This window comes from Lissotriton vulgaris, unplaced genomic scaffold (genome assembly GCF_964263255.1).
Source record: "Lissotriton vulgaris unplaced genomic scaffold, aLisVul1.2 SCAFFOLD_247, whole genome shotgun sequence".
Lineage (NCBI taxonomy): Eukaryota > Metazoa > Chordata > Amphibia > Caudata > Salamandridae > Lissotriton > Lissotriton vulgaris.
The window spans coordinates 1,471,253-1,487,955 of NW_028255597.1; the positions used below are offsets into that span (position 1 = coordinate 1,471,253).

The following is a 16,703-nucleotide window of genomic DNA, read 5'->3' on the forward strand; positions in this document are numbered from 1 at the left end:
CACCAATCCTTTTTCCAATTTTTCTGCTCTTTCGCACACTGTTCCCATACTTCCACAGTTTTGTCTGATGGCTCCGCGTTGTGGCGCGGAAAAGTTCTCCGAAGAAAACTGACGTAGGCGCACTGGGGTGGGACTTGTGTAACCTCACTGACGTCGCTGGCGGGCGGGTTCTACAGCTGTGGAGTAGCGGGTGACACCTGGGTGGAGCCGCGTGATACTGGCGTGCAGGGATGCTGGGCAAAAAGTTTTCGGATCAGTCTCACGCCTGGGGATAATTCTACGTTAAGGAATCTGCGGCTAGAATCGTCTCTACCAGATACATCATTACCGAAGGTAAGTAACTTGTACAATAAGTTGAGTAGGTGGAGGGCCTCATGGCATTTTAGTGTGTAAGGCCCCATGTTCAAATAGTCTCATACTACACCAGAAGATGTAATAATTGCTGTTAACTCCATTCTTTGCCTTATTCAAAAGTGATGTACCGTTGGAAGGAAGTGGAGATGTTCCAACAAAGAAAGGATCTCTAGCTAGCAGTATGACAAAGCAGGGAGTGTCTTTAACTCGAAGCCACAGTGTTGGAGGTACATTGCAGAACATGGACTTCTCACAGCGACCGTCTCATGGCATCTCAACAGTGAGCCTTCCAAATAGCCTTCAGGAAGTTATGGTAAGTAGTAGAATGGATGTCTTGGCAATGTACATTGGGAAGCATATATTTGTACATAATGATGATGCAGCATTGTACTTTTTTGTTGTGGGTGTATTATAACAAAATGACATGTGAGTAGCATGGCTAGAAAGCTCCGGGACTAGGTCAGGGACCACTACCTTACCCACTCTTTCCCTGCCTATATATAATATAAAATAAGAAAAGTGGTCTCCGGTGGTTTAGCAGGTTTTGTCTCTTGAGGAGAGGATCGCAAATGAGTAATAGGAGGTAGGACGGTCAAGCTTTAAGTCAGAGGAGCATTCTTCCAGGATACACAGTTAGTGATGCTTATCCCTCTTAATTCTTATATTTCTTTGTGGTTAGAGGGTTTCAGCACTCGTAGGAGAGGGTGGGTGGTAATCATGTCTGTAATAAACCCCCAAGAATTTGTCCCTTGCCTCCTTCCCGGGGTCACTGAAAGGGTGGTGATAACTGAGAAAGAATGCATAGGGTCAAGCCCTAGGATGAGTGGTAGTTGTGTCCATGACCCTGGTGATCTTGTGGGATTCAGCTCGCTGAGGAGAGTGGAAAGGTGAAAGATAGTACATCCTCTTCTATCGTCTTGGAGGATTTGCTGTAAGCCAGTAATGGGAGGTCATGTAAAGGTAGATCGAACCCTGGATTTGGGGTTGGGCTGGCCTCTCAATAATCTGATCGTTTCAGTAGACTCCCAGGGCCATAAGGTTTATTTTTGCAGTGTTTTAAACATTCAGGTGCTCTGTTTTCAGACTAGGAGTGGAGGCAGTACATGGTAAATAGTTTTGCCAGCCATTGCTTCTCTACATACCAGCATCTATAAGTGATTTGTATAACAGTATTACCATAAGGAGGTTTGCAGCATGTTTTGTAAACCACATGCTGTGCACTCTTCTGCCATCAAGTGTTGGTTCTGAATATTAACAAAATAAATGTCTTCACAATTTGTTGCATCTTCATAGATTTTATGTATTACTCATGAACACTTCTAGAGAACCGAGCAATGCAGTGGCACAGAGCACTAAATAAAGAGATGCCACTTCCCAATATATCCTTCCACACAATGATAAAAGTAACAAGCCCATATATGCCTCAAAAGCTTGATTAAGTGTTGATCGCAAGACTCCAGCAGCATCACTGTTCTCATACCGAATTGAAGAAAAACATTCTGTATGATACACATATGCTTCCACTCTTATAGAAACATAAATACAACACTCCTCCCGCCTTAAAGCAACAGTAACTCAGACATATGAGGGAGACAACATAGAACATGCTGATATACAAAGCAGAAGAATATATGTACAGAAGGAATAAAATATAGCTATATTAATACTAATACCAGAAGCTAACAGCAACCTAAAGCACTGTCACGTGAAAATAAGTAATGATATAGACAGAGCTAATGGCTGAGGAAGTTGGCGGCATCTCACTAGAATTCCGCAGTGGCTGTCCCCACATTGGAATAAAAGCCTGCTGCGAGTGACTTGCAAGGCAGCCAGACCTCATCATGAGTTTGGAAGAGTAACGAGGTGTTCCAGGCATGTGTGACTGTAGATGCACATGCTTTGCATACTCCTGCCATCTAGTGTTCGGTCTGGATATGTGCAAGTTGTTTTTCTTCGAAGAAGTCTTTCGAGTCACGAGGTAAAGTGACTCCTGGTGATAATGCGCATGGCCATCGACTCCATTGTTAGATTGTTTTCTTTCTGCTGTCTGTTTCAGATGTGTATTACTGTGCTTCAGTTGAATGCATTGTCATCTTAACGTTTTGAAATTTGGAAGACTGACGCTCGTCAGATCGATGCTCTTCCACCGCGGCCTTCAGGCCTTGCACTTTCAGGCCTATCTTTCCATTTCTTCAGCTTCGCCTAGTATACCCTCCTGATAGAAGGGAGTCCATCCTGTTTCTGCTCAAGGTGCCCTGCTAAGTACCCGCAGAACAACCTTAACCAGGTCTGCAACCTTTGCTTGTCTCCCAATCACAAGGTAGTAGACTGCCAGCCTGTGAGGTCTGCTGATCGTTCTGATCCAAGAAAACCTTATGGAACTGAAGGGCACGTTGTAGGGAAGATACAGTGTCTGAAGGTAGATGACACACCCAACACCTTCGGGCAACCCGATGTTGAGGAGGAGGAACTCCACGAGGCCTCTGTGGCTGAGGAACAGATTTTTTCTGTGCAAGACTAACTTGGCGAACGATCTCCAAATGCAGGATCTTCCACCGGGTCAACGTACTGTGAGTACTCGAGTCCTCATCCTGCCATCTGAAAAACTTTCAGTTTCAACCTAACATAAGGCTTCTGGGCCACCACTGCCAACAGGCCATGGTCAGCACTGAACAACGGCTTTCGCTGCCCTGCCTTAAGCCAGGCACCAAAAGCGCAAACTAACCCAACCAGTTCTGCTCTGCGACAATCCTCAGCTCCGATCACGTCTGCACCAACCTCCAGACCATGCAGTAATGACTCGATCCAAAACAAAAGTTGACCTGGAGTTTATAACATTTTCCCACAAGGCACACACTAGTTTCGCTGGATACCTGCAAATAGCTATGTATTAGTGCATGGGCACCCGCGGGGGAGGGGGGGTGCGGGTATGTTTACTAATTTTCTTTTCCTTTTTAGGTCTCGCGCCTGCTGTCGCAGAGCGAGTCTATTGTAATCGTTTCAGTCCTTTTTGCTTTCAAGGACTACCCAGAGGGAACAAGAGACTGTCACGCGCACGCAGCCTGCCGGAATCGGATCAGGTCGCGCGCGTGAACACGCTCTCCGATTTCGGCAGGCTCTTCACAACACATGCACAACACACATACAGCCCCCCCCGCCGCGCATACACACACATACAGAACCCCCCTCCCCGCCGAGCATACACACACGCACACACAGAACCCCCGGCGCTTACACACACACATCTCCTACCTCATCTCTGCATGTCTTCTCGCTCCCTTGCCCCCGCTCCTCTGGTGCGCGCGCACCACTGGTTTCGATTCCCGCGTCGGCTCCTCTGTGGTGCAGTTTCTATTCCATGCTTGTTCTAATTATCCGCGGGGTGGGGAGTGAAGCGCGGGGAGTTGCGGTTTAGGGTTCTCTCATCGTCGGGGCCCGGAGCGGCAGCATCTTTAGGACCGGCTTTCCTCGGAGTCCATGTAGGGCGGGACTCCGCCGCCAGGCCCCGCCCCCGGTGCACCGCCCGCCCGGGGAAGAGGACGAACAACAGACTCCAGAACAGGCGGATCAGCAAATAGCGGACCACGAGGGCTGGGGACACCCGCAGGCTGACAGCTGCTTCACCACACCAGCCAGCTCCTCGGAGCCCGCCTCCAGCCTGGGGCGGAGGAGGCCAAAACAAGGAGCTGACCTCTGCCGGAGCCCAGAGAGGAGACCGCAGCCACCCGAGGTCTGAGCTGCCCAGAGACTGCTAGGTGAGGCTTAGCAACCACCCCTCCGACACTGCGATTTGAAAATAATGCTGTGTGTTTTGGGTTTGAGTTCCCTCGGGCTATCTGCTGTGCGTGGAAGTTGCTTTGCTGTGGCCCGCCCGCCCCCACTGGTTTCGTTTTAGCCAGTGCACGCGCATCACGTTTTTAAAGGCAGCAGTTGCTCCCTGGCATGAGCCGGTTGCTCTGGGAAATGTTTCAACCACGCCGTGACGCCGGGTTAGTGGGAGCAAGTTGTCAAGACAGCGAGCCGGGCTACTTGGGGACACGGAGAGAGTTCTTTGGACTGTGGATTCTGACATAACGTAAGGTAAGGTAAGCCCGGCACAGTGCGGTCAGAGCGGGCACTAATATACCGGGAGTGACCGGGCAGAGTACCAAAGGAGCAGGCCGGGCAGAGCTGGCGATAGTGCACCAAGACTGACCGGGTAGAGCACTAAGACGGGCAGAGCGGGCACTAATGCACCAGGGCTGACAGGGCAGAGCTCCAGAGGACCAGGACGTACAGGGCAGTATCAGGACAGGAAGCGCCGCACCATGGGAAGGGTGACCGGAGCCCACGGCTGCTCCGGACTGGCACTGCTGCTTCTCCTCGTTCTGCCCCACACAGGTAAGGCCTCGGCCCCACGAGCTTCGTGTGACGTCACCCAGGATTCAGACGAGCTGGGGCAGAGCCAGGCATGTGTTGAAGGTTGGGGGAAAGGGAGCCAGCATTATTGTAGCGCCTCTGAAAGGCTGCCAGGACATATCGGACTGAGCGGGCATTAATGCACCACGACCTACCAGACAGAGCGTACCTTAATGCGCCAGGACTGGCCGGGCAGTGCATTAAGCTGGGCAGAGTAGACACTATTGCACAAGGACAATGCGGTCAGAGCGGGCACTAATATACCGGGAGTGACCGGCAGAGTACCAAAGGAGCGGGCCGGGCAGAGCTGGCGATAGTGCGACAGGACTGGTGATGACAGTCTCTCAGACTACTTTGAAAACAGAAAGCCAAAGAACAGTGACTCTGGTGTCCCCCAATTGGCAGAGAAGTTTGTGGCTGCAGGGGAATGAGGAAGTGCAGGGGGAGGGTTGTCTGGGCCATTGTCAGGAGTTGGGTAAGCTGCAGTAGGCCCTGGTTCGAGCTCCCTGTCCCTAAGGTGTGCACAGAAACCGCAGTAGCTTCTGAGGTAATGGTTCATTACTGAAGAAACAAATAAAGCCTCTTATGTGTGAAGGTACGCTGCATTAAGCCCCAGTGAAGACATTGTTAATGCATTGTCATTTACACCACAACATCACTCGGGGACACGAGCCACTTCACCTTTCCACCGACTCAATTGCAATAACTTTTATTTAAGTATTAATTATTTAATATATTAACAGCCATTATTATTGGTTATATCAATAAATCTAAGTCACGTAAGTCCAACACATATTGCGTTACAAATGCTATAGGTGTCACATTTGCAAAAGTTATAACTATTGGCATTGTCATACACAATGCCAATAACTCAAACTTTAATGCTTTGAGACCTACTGCATTGTAAATGCTTGTGTTATAATGTGAATGTGTGATTTGCAATTGGGAGTGTGGATCAAAGATGGACACGTGGTGAGGGTACTGCACAGGGTGGTTGTTCATGCACTGTGAACTTAGTGGTTCAGTGGGTCGACTGCATGGGTTAATGTTCACTGGTCCCTGATGGCAGGTTCACCCGGTGTGAATACCAAAACTACAGCAAAAATGATGCTGCTCCCCAATGAAGGTTTTGCTCATTAATGTGGTATGGGTAAATGCTGTCAGTGGTACCTAGAAGGTAGGACAAACAAGTGAAAAAAGGAGCATGCCCACTGACGCACCAGGTATGTAGGGGTACTGTGACAGTGGTTGGACATGCTTGCAAGGGGTGGCACCCACCGCCTATGCAGTAAAAGTCAGCTCGTAGAATATGTCAGATGGAGACGTTCCTACTCAGGTATACGTACCTGGCAATTCATCTTTTGTTCAGTGTTGTCCATGGAATGTCATCGTTCAGGCCAATGGTGGAAGTGGACAAACAATGTATCCACTGTTGCTCTATCCTGAATAGTGCTCGTTGGGTGATTCTAGCGTGGCATTCTAATACCAGCCACTGGAGTGATTCTGGGTTGTGTCCCTGTTCTCGGTAGTGTGTTTACATCTTAGTTGTGACCCTTTGGCATCTGATGTTGCTTTTGTGTTCTACAATTCGAATCTTAACAGCTCTCATTGTCATGTCCACATATATTTTGCCACATGGGTAGGCCACCAAGTAGATTCATTTAGGTGTATTGCAGTTAGTGTGTCTCTTAATAGTCCATGTGAAGTTGTCAGTTAGGTCTATCGTTTACACCACCCTCATTTGGTCACAGGCCACACAATTGCCAAAGGGATAATGCCCCGTGATGGCGGGAAGGTCCCAGAGTGTTCTTTGGGTGTCTTTCTGTCTCATGCAGGTTCTAGTATGCACTATTACATCTTTCATGTTGCTCGTTCTCTTGAAAGCAAATCTAGGCTGGGTGAGCTCTAGGTCGCCCGTACTATGGATGGCCCAATGTTTCTTTATGATCCCCTTTATGTGCGTGGAATTAGGTGTGTATGATGTAACGCACGTTAATGCCTCTATGGGTTCCTTTTCTGCATTTTGCAAGAGGGGTTCTCTAGGGTTGTTTATTGCCCTCTTGGCGGCATCTTTGACCAGTTTAGGCGGGTAACCTCTCCGTCTGAGGTTGTTATCAAGTGCCTTTGCCTCCATCTTGTAATCACTGGTAGTGCTACAATTGCGTCTAAAGCACAGAAACTGCTAAAAGGGGAGAATTATCCCTGAGGGCTCTCCGATGGTGGCTCTGGAAAAGCAGTAAACTGTTCCTGTCAGGGGTTTTTTGTATAGGTTATTGCTCAGACCCGTTGGTGTCGGCTGTAAATTGAGGTCTAGAAAGGGGACATTCATTTCAGAAATGGTGTGGGTGAACCTAAGGTATTGATTTTGTGCATTTACCCTTTCACAGAATTTCTCGCAGGTGGTGCGGTCGCCTTTCCAGAATACCAAAATATCATCAATAAACCTCTTCCAAAAGGTGAGGTTATTGATGTATGGATTATTGGCATTTCTGATGGTGTTCTCTTCAAATGTGGCCATGTAGAGGCAGGCCACACTTGGAGCGAAGGTACTCCCCATAGAAGTACCTTGCGACCGGTGGAACAACTGCTTCTGGTACTCAAAGTAGTTCTCAGTTAAGGCCATTGTGGCGCACCCCATGATGAAGGAGATAGGTGTAGGGGAGCTCCAGGCCTCCCTCCTAAGCCACATCTCTACTGCACTGAGTGTCTCTTGTTGGGGGTATGTTAGTGTAGAGTGCTTCTACGTCGAGGGTGAAGAGAAGATTGATTTCAGTGGTGTCTTGTATCTCCTCTATGATGCATAATATGTCGGTGGTGTCCCGCACATATGAGGGTTTTTTTTTTTACGATGGGCTGTAGAAAATGGTCACAGAATCTGGAAAGGGGATCCAAGAGTGACCCTATCCCTGATACTATCGCCCTCCCAGGGACCGGGATAGTACCTTTGTGGATCTTTGGGAGTGTGTAGAAGTAGGACACTCTTGGGTACCTGGTGACGAGAAAGTCGGCCTCTTTCTTAGATAACCACCCATTAGCTTCTGCCTCAACCACCATGCTACTAATCTAATTGCTGAGTCTAGTTATGGGGTCTACCGAGCTAGGTGTGTAATATCTCGTGTTACTCAGTTAGCGTCTACACTCCGTCATAGCCGTCACTGGATAGATTCACTGTGGCACCCCCTTTGTCTTCTTGCTTGATAGTTATGCTAGTATTGCACTCACTACACTACACTGTATCTACACTTTTCAAGGGCCACACACCCCCACTTCATCAAACGGCAAAGGAACAAAAGATCTCCAACAAAGAGCCCCTTTGCGGGTGCCCATTGGGTATTGCAGCGCCGACCCAATGAGGAGCAGGTCCAAATGATGAAGCATGACACCTAGCTTGCTGGGTGTGTGAGGACCCTAGTTCCGCAAAAGCGGGATCCCCAGTGTTTCCCGACTCCTCCCAGCTTTCTTTCCCCTTCCCCCCTCACCACCACCATCGATGGTTGGTGAACGCCTACTACTCATGCTACACCAGTAGAGGAACATGACCCATTTTTTAAACTATTGACCTGGTAGGGCATGGTTACTGGACCTCTTTAAACTGCCCTCTAGTGCCCCCGCTTGGAGAGTGAACTAGAAGGCAGTCACATGGTCATGAGTTCACACATTCACCAAAAACCACAGTAGTCACTCCAATGCGAGTCACAAACCTATCAAAATGTGCTATAGTCTTCATATGTGTCCCCTTTTGCTCCTGTTTGTACACCGCTGTGTGAAAAGGAGCGGGTATTGCTTTACAATCTTGGTACAGCATGTGATTTACAGGTTCTCTTCCTTGGCCAGCTTAAGACAGCTGGAATTCATCCAATCTGCTACTTCATCTAGTACCTCACTTAAAGAGACAAGCTCATCTTGGTTGCCATTGACACAAGTAAATCTGTATGTTCTTGCATAAGAGTAAAACTACAAGACTCATATTAAAACTTAAATAAGTGGGTAGATGTCAGTGGGTGCACTTAAGGAAGGCAACAATTCACTGCGGTATCAGGAGATTGGAAAGGTCCATGCTTGACACACATTCTCACATTCTAAACAAATGACTAGAACCACTGATGAACTGAATCATACACATGAGCCACAGTTCACTAAAGGCTTGGGAGTGATCATTGTCCACTGCATCTCAGGAGAATTATTAAGCAAAGTTTTCCTCCGACTGCTGCCACCAGGATCGCAATCATGTTGTGCAGTAACAGTTTCTACCCCTTGCAGGGGCCAGATGGCAAACTGTCCAGTAAGTCGTTTTGTCCCATGTACTGCTGGAATTATGAAGTGGCTATGCGTTTGTTTTAAAAGACCAGAGGCTACCTGCAGTAGTTTTTAATGTGGTGTAGCAAAGCCTAATAAATTTGTGGGAGCGGAGTACAGAACTGATACATAAAGCTTTGCATCAGAGACTGCTTAACACATTTGATGAAGCCCAGTATTCTTGTGTACTTTCTCTCTACCCGTGACAATGAGGAGAGTGAAATTTGCAGATTGTTGGCCAGATTTTTCTTATCTTGATTTAAGTTTCTGAAATGTAAGTTTTTGAATTACCTCTCCTCAGTATATACTTCCTCATGAGAGCTGTGTTCATTCTCAGTACCAACCCGTTAGAAATTAATTTGAATTCTTCCCTTTTCTTTAAATAAAAAGATTACAAAATGGTCTTTGGACTGGTGCATGTGCTGTCGACATCTTTGGGCGAGACTCCAAGGAGGTCACAATCCCTTTCGAAGAAGAGGAGGTTGCGGGATCGCTCTCTGAGCCCTAAGGCCTCTTCCTCCCATTCAAGGTCATCTGGATACTCTGGGAAGAGGCACAAGAATAAGGAGTCGTCCAAGCGGACTTTGACTTCACCTCAACTCCCGTCTGTCTTCGAAAGAGGTAAGGAGCACCAACTCTCTAGGAACGGTTCTGCGAAGCTGGAGCCAGAGTCGACTTCGCGCCTCCCTCCATTTCCAAGAACTGGAGCGACTCCTGCTCAAATTAAGGATTTTTTTGAGGCTAGGCGCCGTGTATTTGAGCGGAACGACTCTTTTGGAGAGCCCTCGGGCCTCGCGGGGTCAGATGGGGCCCCATCAGGTTTGACGTCGTCTGCTTCGACCATGGCGCCGGTGGGGCCTCAGCGGTCTGATCTCTGATCCAGTTCAGTGCCAGTCTTACTGATGCGACCTTCCCTGGCGTCGAACCCAAAGATGGTGCCAGCGACGTCACCGGCGGCTGTCGGTGGCGCAAGCCCCATCCTCATCCCCGATGATACGGGTCCGGAACAGAGTTGATCGACACCGATTCCGACGTCGACAGAACCCAGGGGTTTTATGTTGTCGCCTGAGCACTTTGTGAACGTGCTAGGCTCAGGTGAGGAATGGGAGGAGTCTGGAGACCCTTTAGAGAACCAGTATGTCTCTGAGGAGACTATGAACTGTTTAAGAACTGCGGTCACCAATTCCACTGTGGTAGCTTGGCACGAGCGGGAAGGCACCCAAAGGCTAGGTGTAAAGCAGAAGTGCAGCACACACTCGCACTGAGACAGGGAGGCACACGCAATAAAATGACATCACACCGGCTAGTCGTTTAAAACAAGATTCTTTTTATCAAGGTTTGGCTCATTGCAGGCAAGTAATTCATTATCATAAACTAAGCATCAATTCATCAGGCAAATAACTCCGTCAGTACCTTGCTGTATGTATGGGCAAACTAGGCAACAACATTCTTTTAAAAAACAGGCAACATTTCATTGTATAGGCATAGGCAACAACATTGGTCCTAGGCAGGTTCAGTAGAGCAACATCTCATAGGACACTTCAAGATAGAACATTTCCTAGTTGCAATTTAGAACATTTCATAGAACACTTTCATGTAACACATTACTTAGGCATGTGGATCATTAAAACGCATAAGCCTTTGTGTGAATGGCATATTAGTAACACAAACCAGGTTTCCTACTCCAGGATGGTCTGCAGAGGACACCCCACTAACCAGGGGTTAATTTTTAGCACCAAAAACAGTTAACAATCAAGGCTATTGCCCAGTTCAGTGGACCTTAGTCCCTTTCCCCCGGTTCCAGTCTGTTATCGGGTTAATTATGGCCAACAGGGCCCAACTACATTTCCCTAAGGGGAGGGGGCGGTCACAGGGTTGCCTCTCTGTCCACTGGAGGCCCCGCTTCCACTCCCGTCTTCCGCCCTCCTCCCCGGGGTGGTTACCTGTCTCTTCAGGCTCTTGCAGTGTGGGGGGGGGGGGGGTTCGCGCTGACTCGAGAGCCCCCTCGCCGGTATTTCGGGCCTCCTCACGGGGCTTGTGCCGGTTGGTGGGGGCCCTTTCTCTCTCCCATAGTCCTGCGCGGAGGGTGGAGCTGGTCCCGGGCCTCCGTAGGCTTCTCCCGGCCTGGGAACCAATCGTGACGCAGCTGAGATGGGTGCGGTGCCCAGAACCAATCCGGGTGCGGCGCTCGGGCCAATCCGGGCGCGTCTGGCGGGGGCGTGGCCGGCGCCCCAGCCACATGACACTGCCCTTTCTGGCCTCACCGGCCTAGCGCGGCTCCCAGCAATCCCCCAGCGGCCCTTCCCGGGCTCAAGGGGCCGCGCGGCGAAGACAAATGGCGCGGATCAGGTTGGGCAGCTAACACCTTCCCCCGACAGCGTACCTGAGGCCGCGGTGGTGACAGCCGGCACATCGCTTTCAGCCCACAGCACTGGGGGCGCAAAGGCAGTCTCTGCAGCGGCAGTGATGGCCAATAGCGCTGATTGCAGCACAGCGTTTGGAAGGGCACAGCAGTATCTGGGGCCGGACAGCGCAGAGGGTTCACAGCGCTCGGAGGGGCACAGCAGATGAGCGCTTTAGGGGGACAGCACTTACCAAGCACAGCTCTTTGGAGACAGCAGTTCTCGGGCACCAAGGCAGTTTCTTGCAGGCACAGTTCTTGGCAGTTCAGGGCCCCACTTAGGCAGGACAGCGCAGGAGGCCACACTTCTGTCAGGGGAGCGCTTGGGTGGTGTAGCGCTGTTACCTGGTTGATCCCCCAGCAGTCCTCACAGCTGGTAAGTGTTCCCTTTGCGGCGCTTGATGGTTCCAGCGCCCTTCTGGTATAGTTTCTGGGAGGGGGAAGAAGGGGTGTTGAGTTGGTGGTTTAGAGGTAGGATGGGTTCCCTTGGCTCACTGGAGGTGGTTCCCTGGGTTCCCCAATGCGGGGCCAGATCAGTGGGTTGGCAGAGTCCCTCACCTAACTTAGAAAGCAGTGCCTAGGCCCAGTCAGTTCCAGTGTTGTAGGCTCATCCCCTTGGCCCAACCCCCTAAACTCCTGCAGAGGTTCCCCCAGGTCCAGTGATGCCCCAACTGACGGGCAGATTTCCCTCCTTTCCCCTTCTACCCCTAGGTCAGGTGACCACTCTCTAAAGGCGGCAAAGTGTAACCCCTCCCCTATTCTGGAAGGTTCCAGGAGCTTCCACATTCTGGGCTATGGGCAGAAAAGGCGGGATGGCAGTGCTACTGTATCCTAATGTCCCAGTCTGCTCCTGACTACTAGTGCGTGTCTAAAAAGGCCACTCCGCAGTAGCAGGGGCCTGTGGCAGCCATGTTGTTGGGAGAGAGCACCTGCACCTCAGCACTGATTGGCAGTGGTAAGGTGCCCAGAGACCTAGGTCCAACAAAAAAGATTGTGGAAAAAACAAGGCAAAGGGCGAAAAAAACAGGGTAAGACCACCCTAGGGCTGACCGGTCTAACAGACTGGTATGGGGAACTTGGGGAAGCCAGTGGTCTTGATACTTCCCCAGACATTAGTATGCTCTCTCCACCTACAGTGGCTACGGAAGGGGTGTACTATGCTATGGTGGTTAAGAGGGCAGCTGAGGTCCTTGGACTGTAGCTGCCCTCAGTGCAGGTCAGGACTAATCTCTAGACCGAATTGCTTCAACCTGGGGCTTCCACCTCTGAACCCCTTTTGCTCTTTAATGAGGCACTTAGTCCTTCTAGGAAACTTAGCACAGAGGCTCCTGTGAACAGGATGATGGCACTCCGCCATTGCCCAGCACCGGGCGACCCAAAGTTTGTCAGCCAACACCCCACCCTAGAAAGTTTTATGATGCAGGCCTCTACTTCCCAGGGCACATTCCCTTCTGCCCCTCCTGATAGGGAATCCATGAGACTGGACTCTTTGGGAAAGATGTTTTTTTCTCCAGTCTAGCATTGCAGTCTGTAAATACTGCATGCTTATTGGGCCATTTCTCCCACTCTCTTTGAGAGACGGTTGTGCAAGTGCTGCCACAAGTCCCAGAGGAGGCCCGGGCTGTGCTCTCCCAGGCTGTCAAGGACTGGAGAGATGCAGCAATATTCACCATTCGGTGTGGTTTAGATACTACCGATTCGCTGGGCAGGTCTGTTTCAACGACAGTGGCCTTGAGGCGCCACACCTGTCTTCGTACTTCTGGCTTCTCTGGGGATGTCCAAGCCAATTTGATGGACATGCTCTTTGTTGGAACCTGCCTTTTTGGGGAAATGGCTGACTCAGCCCTGGTTAGGTTCAAGGACTCCCGAACTACGGCCAGATCCTTGGGCCTCTCCTCCGCTCCTCGTGGCCAGTCTTCCTTTTGCCCTTTCGTGGCAAAGGAAGGGGTTTCAAGCCACCTCAGCCCTATCCTAGTCACTGTCTCGCACAGGCTACCCAATCTGTGCGTGGGCGCGGTACATTCGATCCTCGGATTGGATGTCAAAAGTCGTCTGCCGCCAGCAGCCGCAGCCTCCAAGCACTCCAAGGATGTTTCTGCAGGACCACACTACTCCAGTGGGTGGGAGAATTCGTCATGATCACCCCACTGGAGATCTCTAAGAACAGACAAGTAGGTCTTGCAGATCATCCAGGAGGGCTATTCTCTTCCTTTCCTTACTTTTCCTCTACTATTTTGCCAATTCAGGAATGGCTGGCAGAGGATCACTTAAAGCTCTTCCAAGAGGAAGTTACGGTTCTTTTGGCCAAAGGAGATATATAAAGGGTTCCAGTTTCAGAAGTAGGCAGTGGCTGTTATTCCCACTACTTTCTGATTCAGAAGAACAACAATGGACTTCGGCCCATTTTGGATCTTTGGGCCGTCAATCTCTTCCTCAAAAGGGAGAAATTCAAAATGCTCACATTGGCTCAGGTCTTGTCGGCATAAAACCAAGGAGACTGGATGATAGCGCTGGATCTGAAGGATGCCTATTTTCACATTCCCATCCAGCTTGGCCACAGGCGTTCCCTACGGTTCAAGGTAGGCCAAGAGCACTTTCAGTTTACAGTGCTCCCTTTCGGCCTTACCAGTGCCCCTCAGTTGTTCCCCAAGGTGGTAGTGGTTGTTGCAGCTCATCTGCGCAAGTTAAGGGTTTCAGACTTTCTCTACCTCGACGACTGGCTGTTGAAGGTGTCCTTGCCCCAGGCAGTCATGCCCCACCTTCAGACTACTGAGGACCTCCTGCATTCGCTGGGGCTCTCTATAAACGTGCCAAAGTCACACCCAACTCCTTCTCAGATGCTCCTTTTCATATGAGCTGTTCTGGGCTCAGTGCAGTTTCAAGCTTATCCTCCCGAGCAGCGAGTCCAGGATTTTGAGGTTATGATTCCGATATTTCAGCCTCTATCCTGGATTTAGGTGAGGTTGACTCTGAGGCTGTTGTGCCTCAAGTTCGCCTGCATCCTGTGGGTAAGACACGCGAGATGGCATATGCGGGCTCTGCTGTGGGACTTGAAGTGTCAATGGGCACCGCATGAGGGGAATCTCACCGACATGGTTCATATCTCAGGAGGAACTGTGGGGGATCTGCAGTGGTGGTTACGAACCAAGATTGGGTCAAAGGCAGACCTCTATCCCTTCCCCAACAGGATCTCACAATTGCGACGGATGCGTCACTCCTGTGATGGGGCGGCCACTTGGGAGAGATGGAGATCAGGGGTCACTGGTCTCCAGTGGAGATGGGTCTCCACATAAACGTGTTGGAGCTCTGAGCGATTTGCTTGGCATTGAAAGCACTTCTTCCCTCTATCAAGGGGAAGATGGTGCAGGTGTTCATGGACAACACCACCGCTATATGGTACTGCAACAAAAAAGGTGGGGTGGTGTCATGGACCCTTTGCCGAGAGGCCATGCGTCTCTGGACGTGGCTGGAACATCAGGGCATAACCCTGGTGGTTCAACACCTGGCAACTACTCTGAACGCCAGGGAAGACGAGCTCAGCCATCGATGCCTAGCAGATCACGAATGGCGTCTCCAGTTGGTGGTGGCCCATGGTCTCTCCCAGCAGTGGGGAGAACTTTGGTTAGATTTGTTTGCCTCCGAAGAGAACGTGCAATGTCAGCAGTACTGCGTGCTGATGTTTCCTAGGCGGTTTTCGCTCGGCGACGCATTTTGACGCAAGTGGAACTCAGGCCTGTTGTATGCCTTTCCGCCCATATCACTCCTGCCCAGGGTTCTGAAGAAGATCAGGAGCGACCGGGTCCAAGTTAATCTTGTGGCACGGACTGGGCAAGGAGAGTATGGTATCTAGAGCTCCTGAGCCTGAGTGTCGATCCTCCGATTAGGCTGCCCCCTCGGGAGGATCTTCTGTCGCAGCAACAGGGGAGGGTTCTCCACCCGAACCGGTTTATTCTGTGCCTCCATGCGTGGAGATTGAGCGGCGGCAGTTGATGGCTTTTGATATTCCTCCAGAGGTCTGTAATGTCATTCTGGCAGCCAGACGACCCTCGACTAAGTCGGTATACGCCTACCATTGGCAGAAATTTATATTATACTGTACAGAAAGTTCTATTGACCCTCTTTCTGCTCCTCTTTCTACTGTACTTTTATTCATTCTGATCCTTACCCATCAGGGCTCTGCTTTGGGAACTCTCAAGGGTTACCTTTCTGCTCTATCTGCTTTTTTACGGCTACCAGAGCAACCTTCTCTGTTTAAATCTCCTATTGTAAATAGATTTCTAAAAGGGCTGGTTCACTTGTTTCTACTTACGCCCTTTATGATACCACACTGGAACCTTAATTTGACCCTCGCTTATTTGATGTGTGCTCTTTTTGAGCCTTTGCAGAATAGTCCCCTCCGGCTGTTGACCATCAAAACAGCCTTCTTAGTGTTGATTATATCGGCCCGGAGGGTGAGTGATTTACAGGCTTTATCCAGCTCGCCTCCTTATTTTATGTCTTTTCAGGACAAGGTGGTGCTTCGCACCAGGGCATCTATTTTTCCAAAGTTTGTGACCCCATTGCATCTGGTTCAGACCATCACTTTGCCCACCTTCTTTTCTCCCCACATCCCTCTAAGGAAGAGGAGCATCTCCATCGGCTGGACCCAAAAAGAGGGTTTTCGTTCTACCTTGACCGCACAATAGAGTTCTGGGTGAATGACCAACTCTTTGTGGGGTATGTGGGAGCAAAGAAGGGAAAGGCAGTGTAGAAAAGAACCATCTTTCGCTGGGTTGTGTCCATTAAATTTGCTATGCCCGGGGAAGGAGCAGCCCCTTAAGGAATTAAGTGCCGATTCCACCAGAGGAAAGGCTGCGATTACAGCCTTGGCTCGGGGTGTCCCAGTCCAAAACATCTGTCAGGCAGCGATGTGGGCATCATTGCACACGTTCGCAAAACATTATTGCCTTGAGGGTCAAGTGCGCAGGGATGGGCACTTTGCCTGCTCAGTCCTGCAAGACTTTTTAGTCTAGTCCATGAGTCCGCAACCCACCGCCGGGATGGTATGGCTTGCGTATCTGATTCAAAGGTAAGGAATCTGCAGCTAGAAGTCTCTATCAGATGAACAAGTTACTTACCTTTGGTAATGCATTATCTGGTAGAGACTCTTTCTTGCTGCAGATTCCCTACAGCCACACCCATGCCTCCCCGTTTTGCGGACTGATGTTGTAGGTCCAGGGTTTCTCCCCTTCAATATCCATGCAACGTTGAGGTC

At 50.1% G+C, this 16,703-nt stretch overlaps 1 protein-coding gene across 2 annotated transcripts in view; it reads left to right on the plus strand.

The window, feature by feature from the left end:
* DENND4C (DENN domain containing 4C) overlaps positions 1–16,703 on the plus strand; it is a 1,503,495-nt gene that overhangs the window by 1,289,321 nt on the left and 197,471 nt on the right. For both annotated transcript variants that reach the window (XM_086951990.1, XM_086951991.1), the window contains exon 30: positions 475–667. In XM_086951990.1, coding sequence (XP_086808116.1) covers positions 475–667 — 193 coding nt within the window. The remainder of the gene's footprint in view (positions 1–474; positions 668–16,703) is intronic.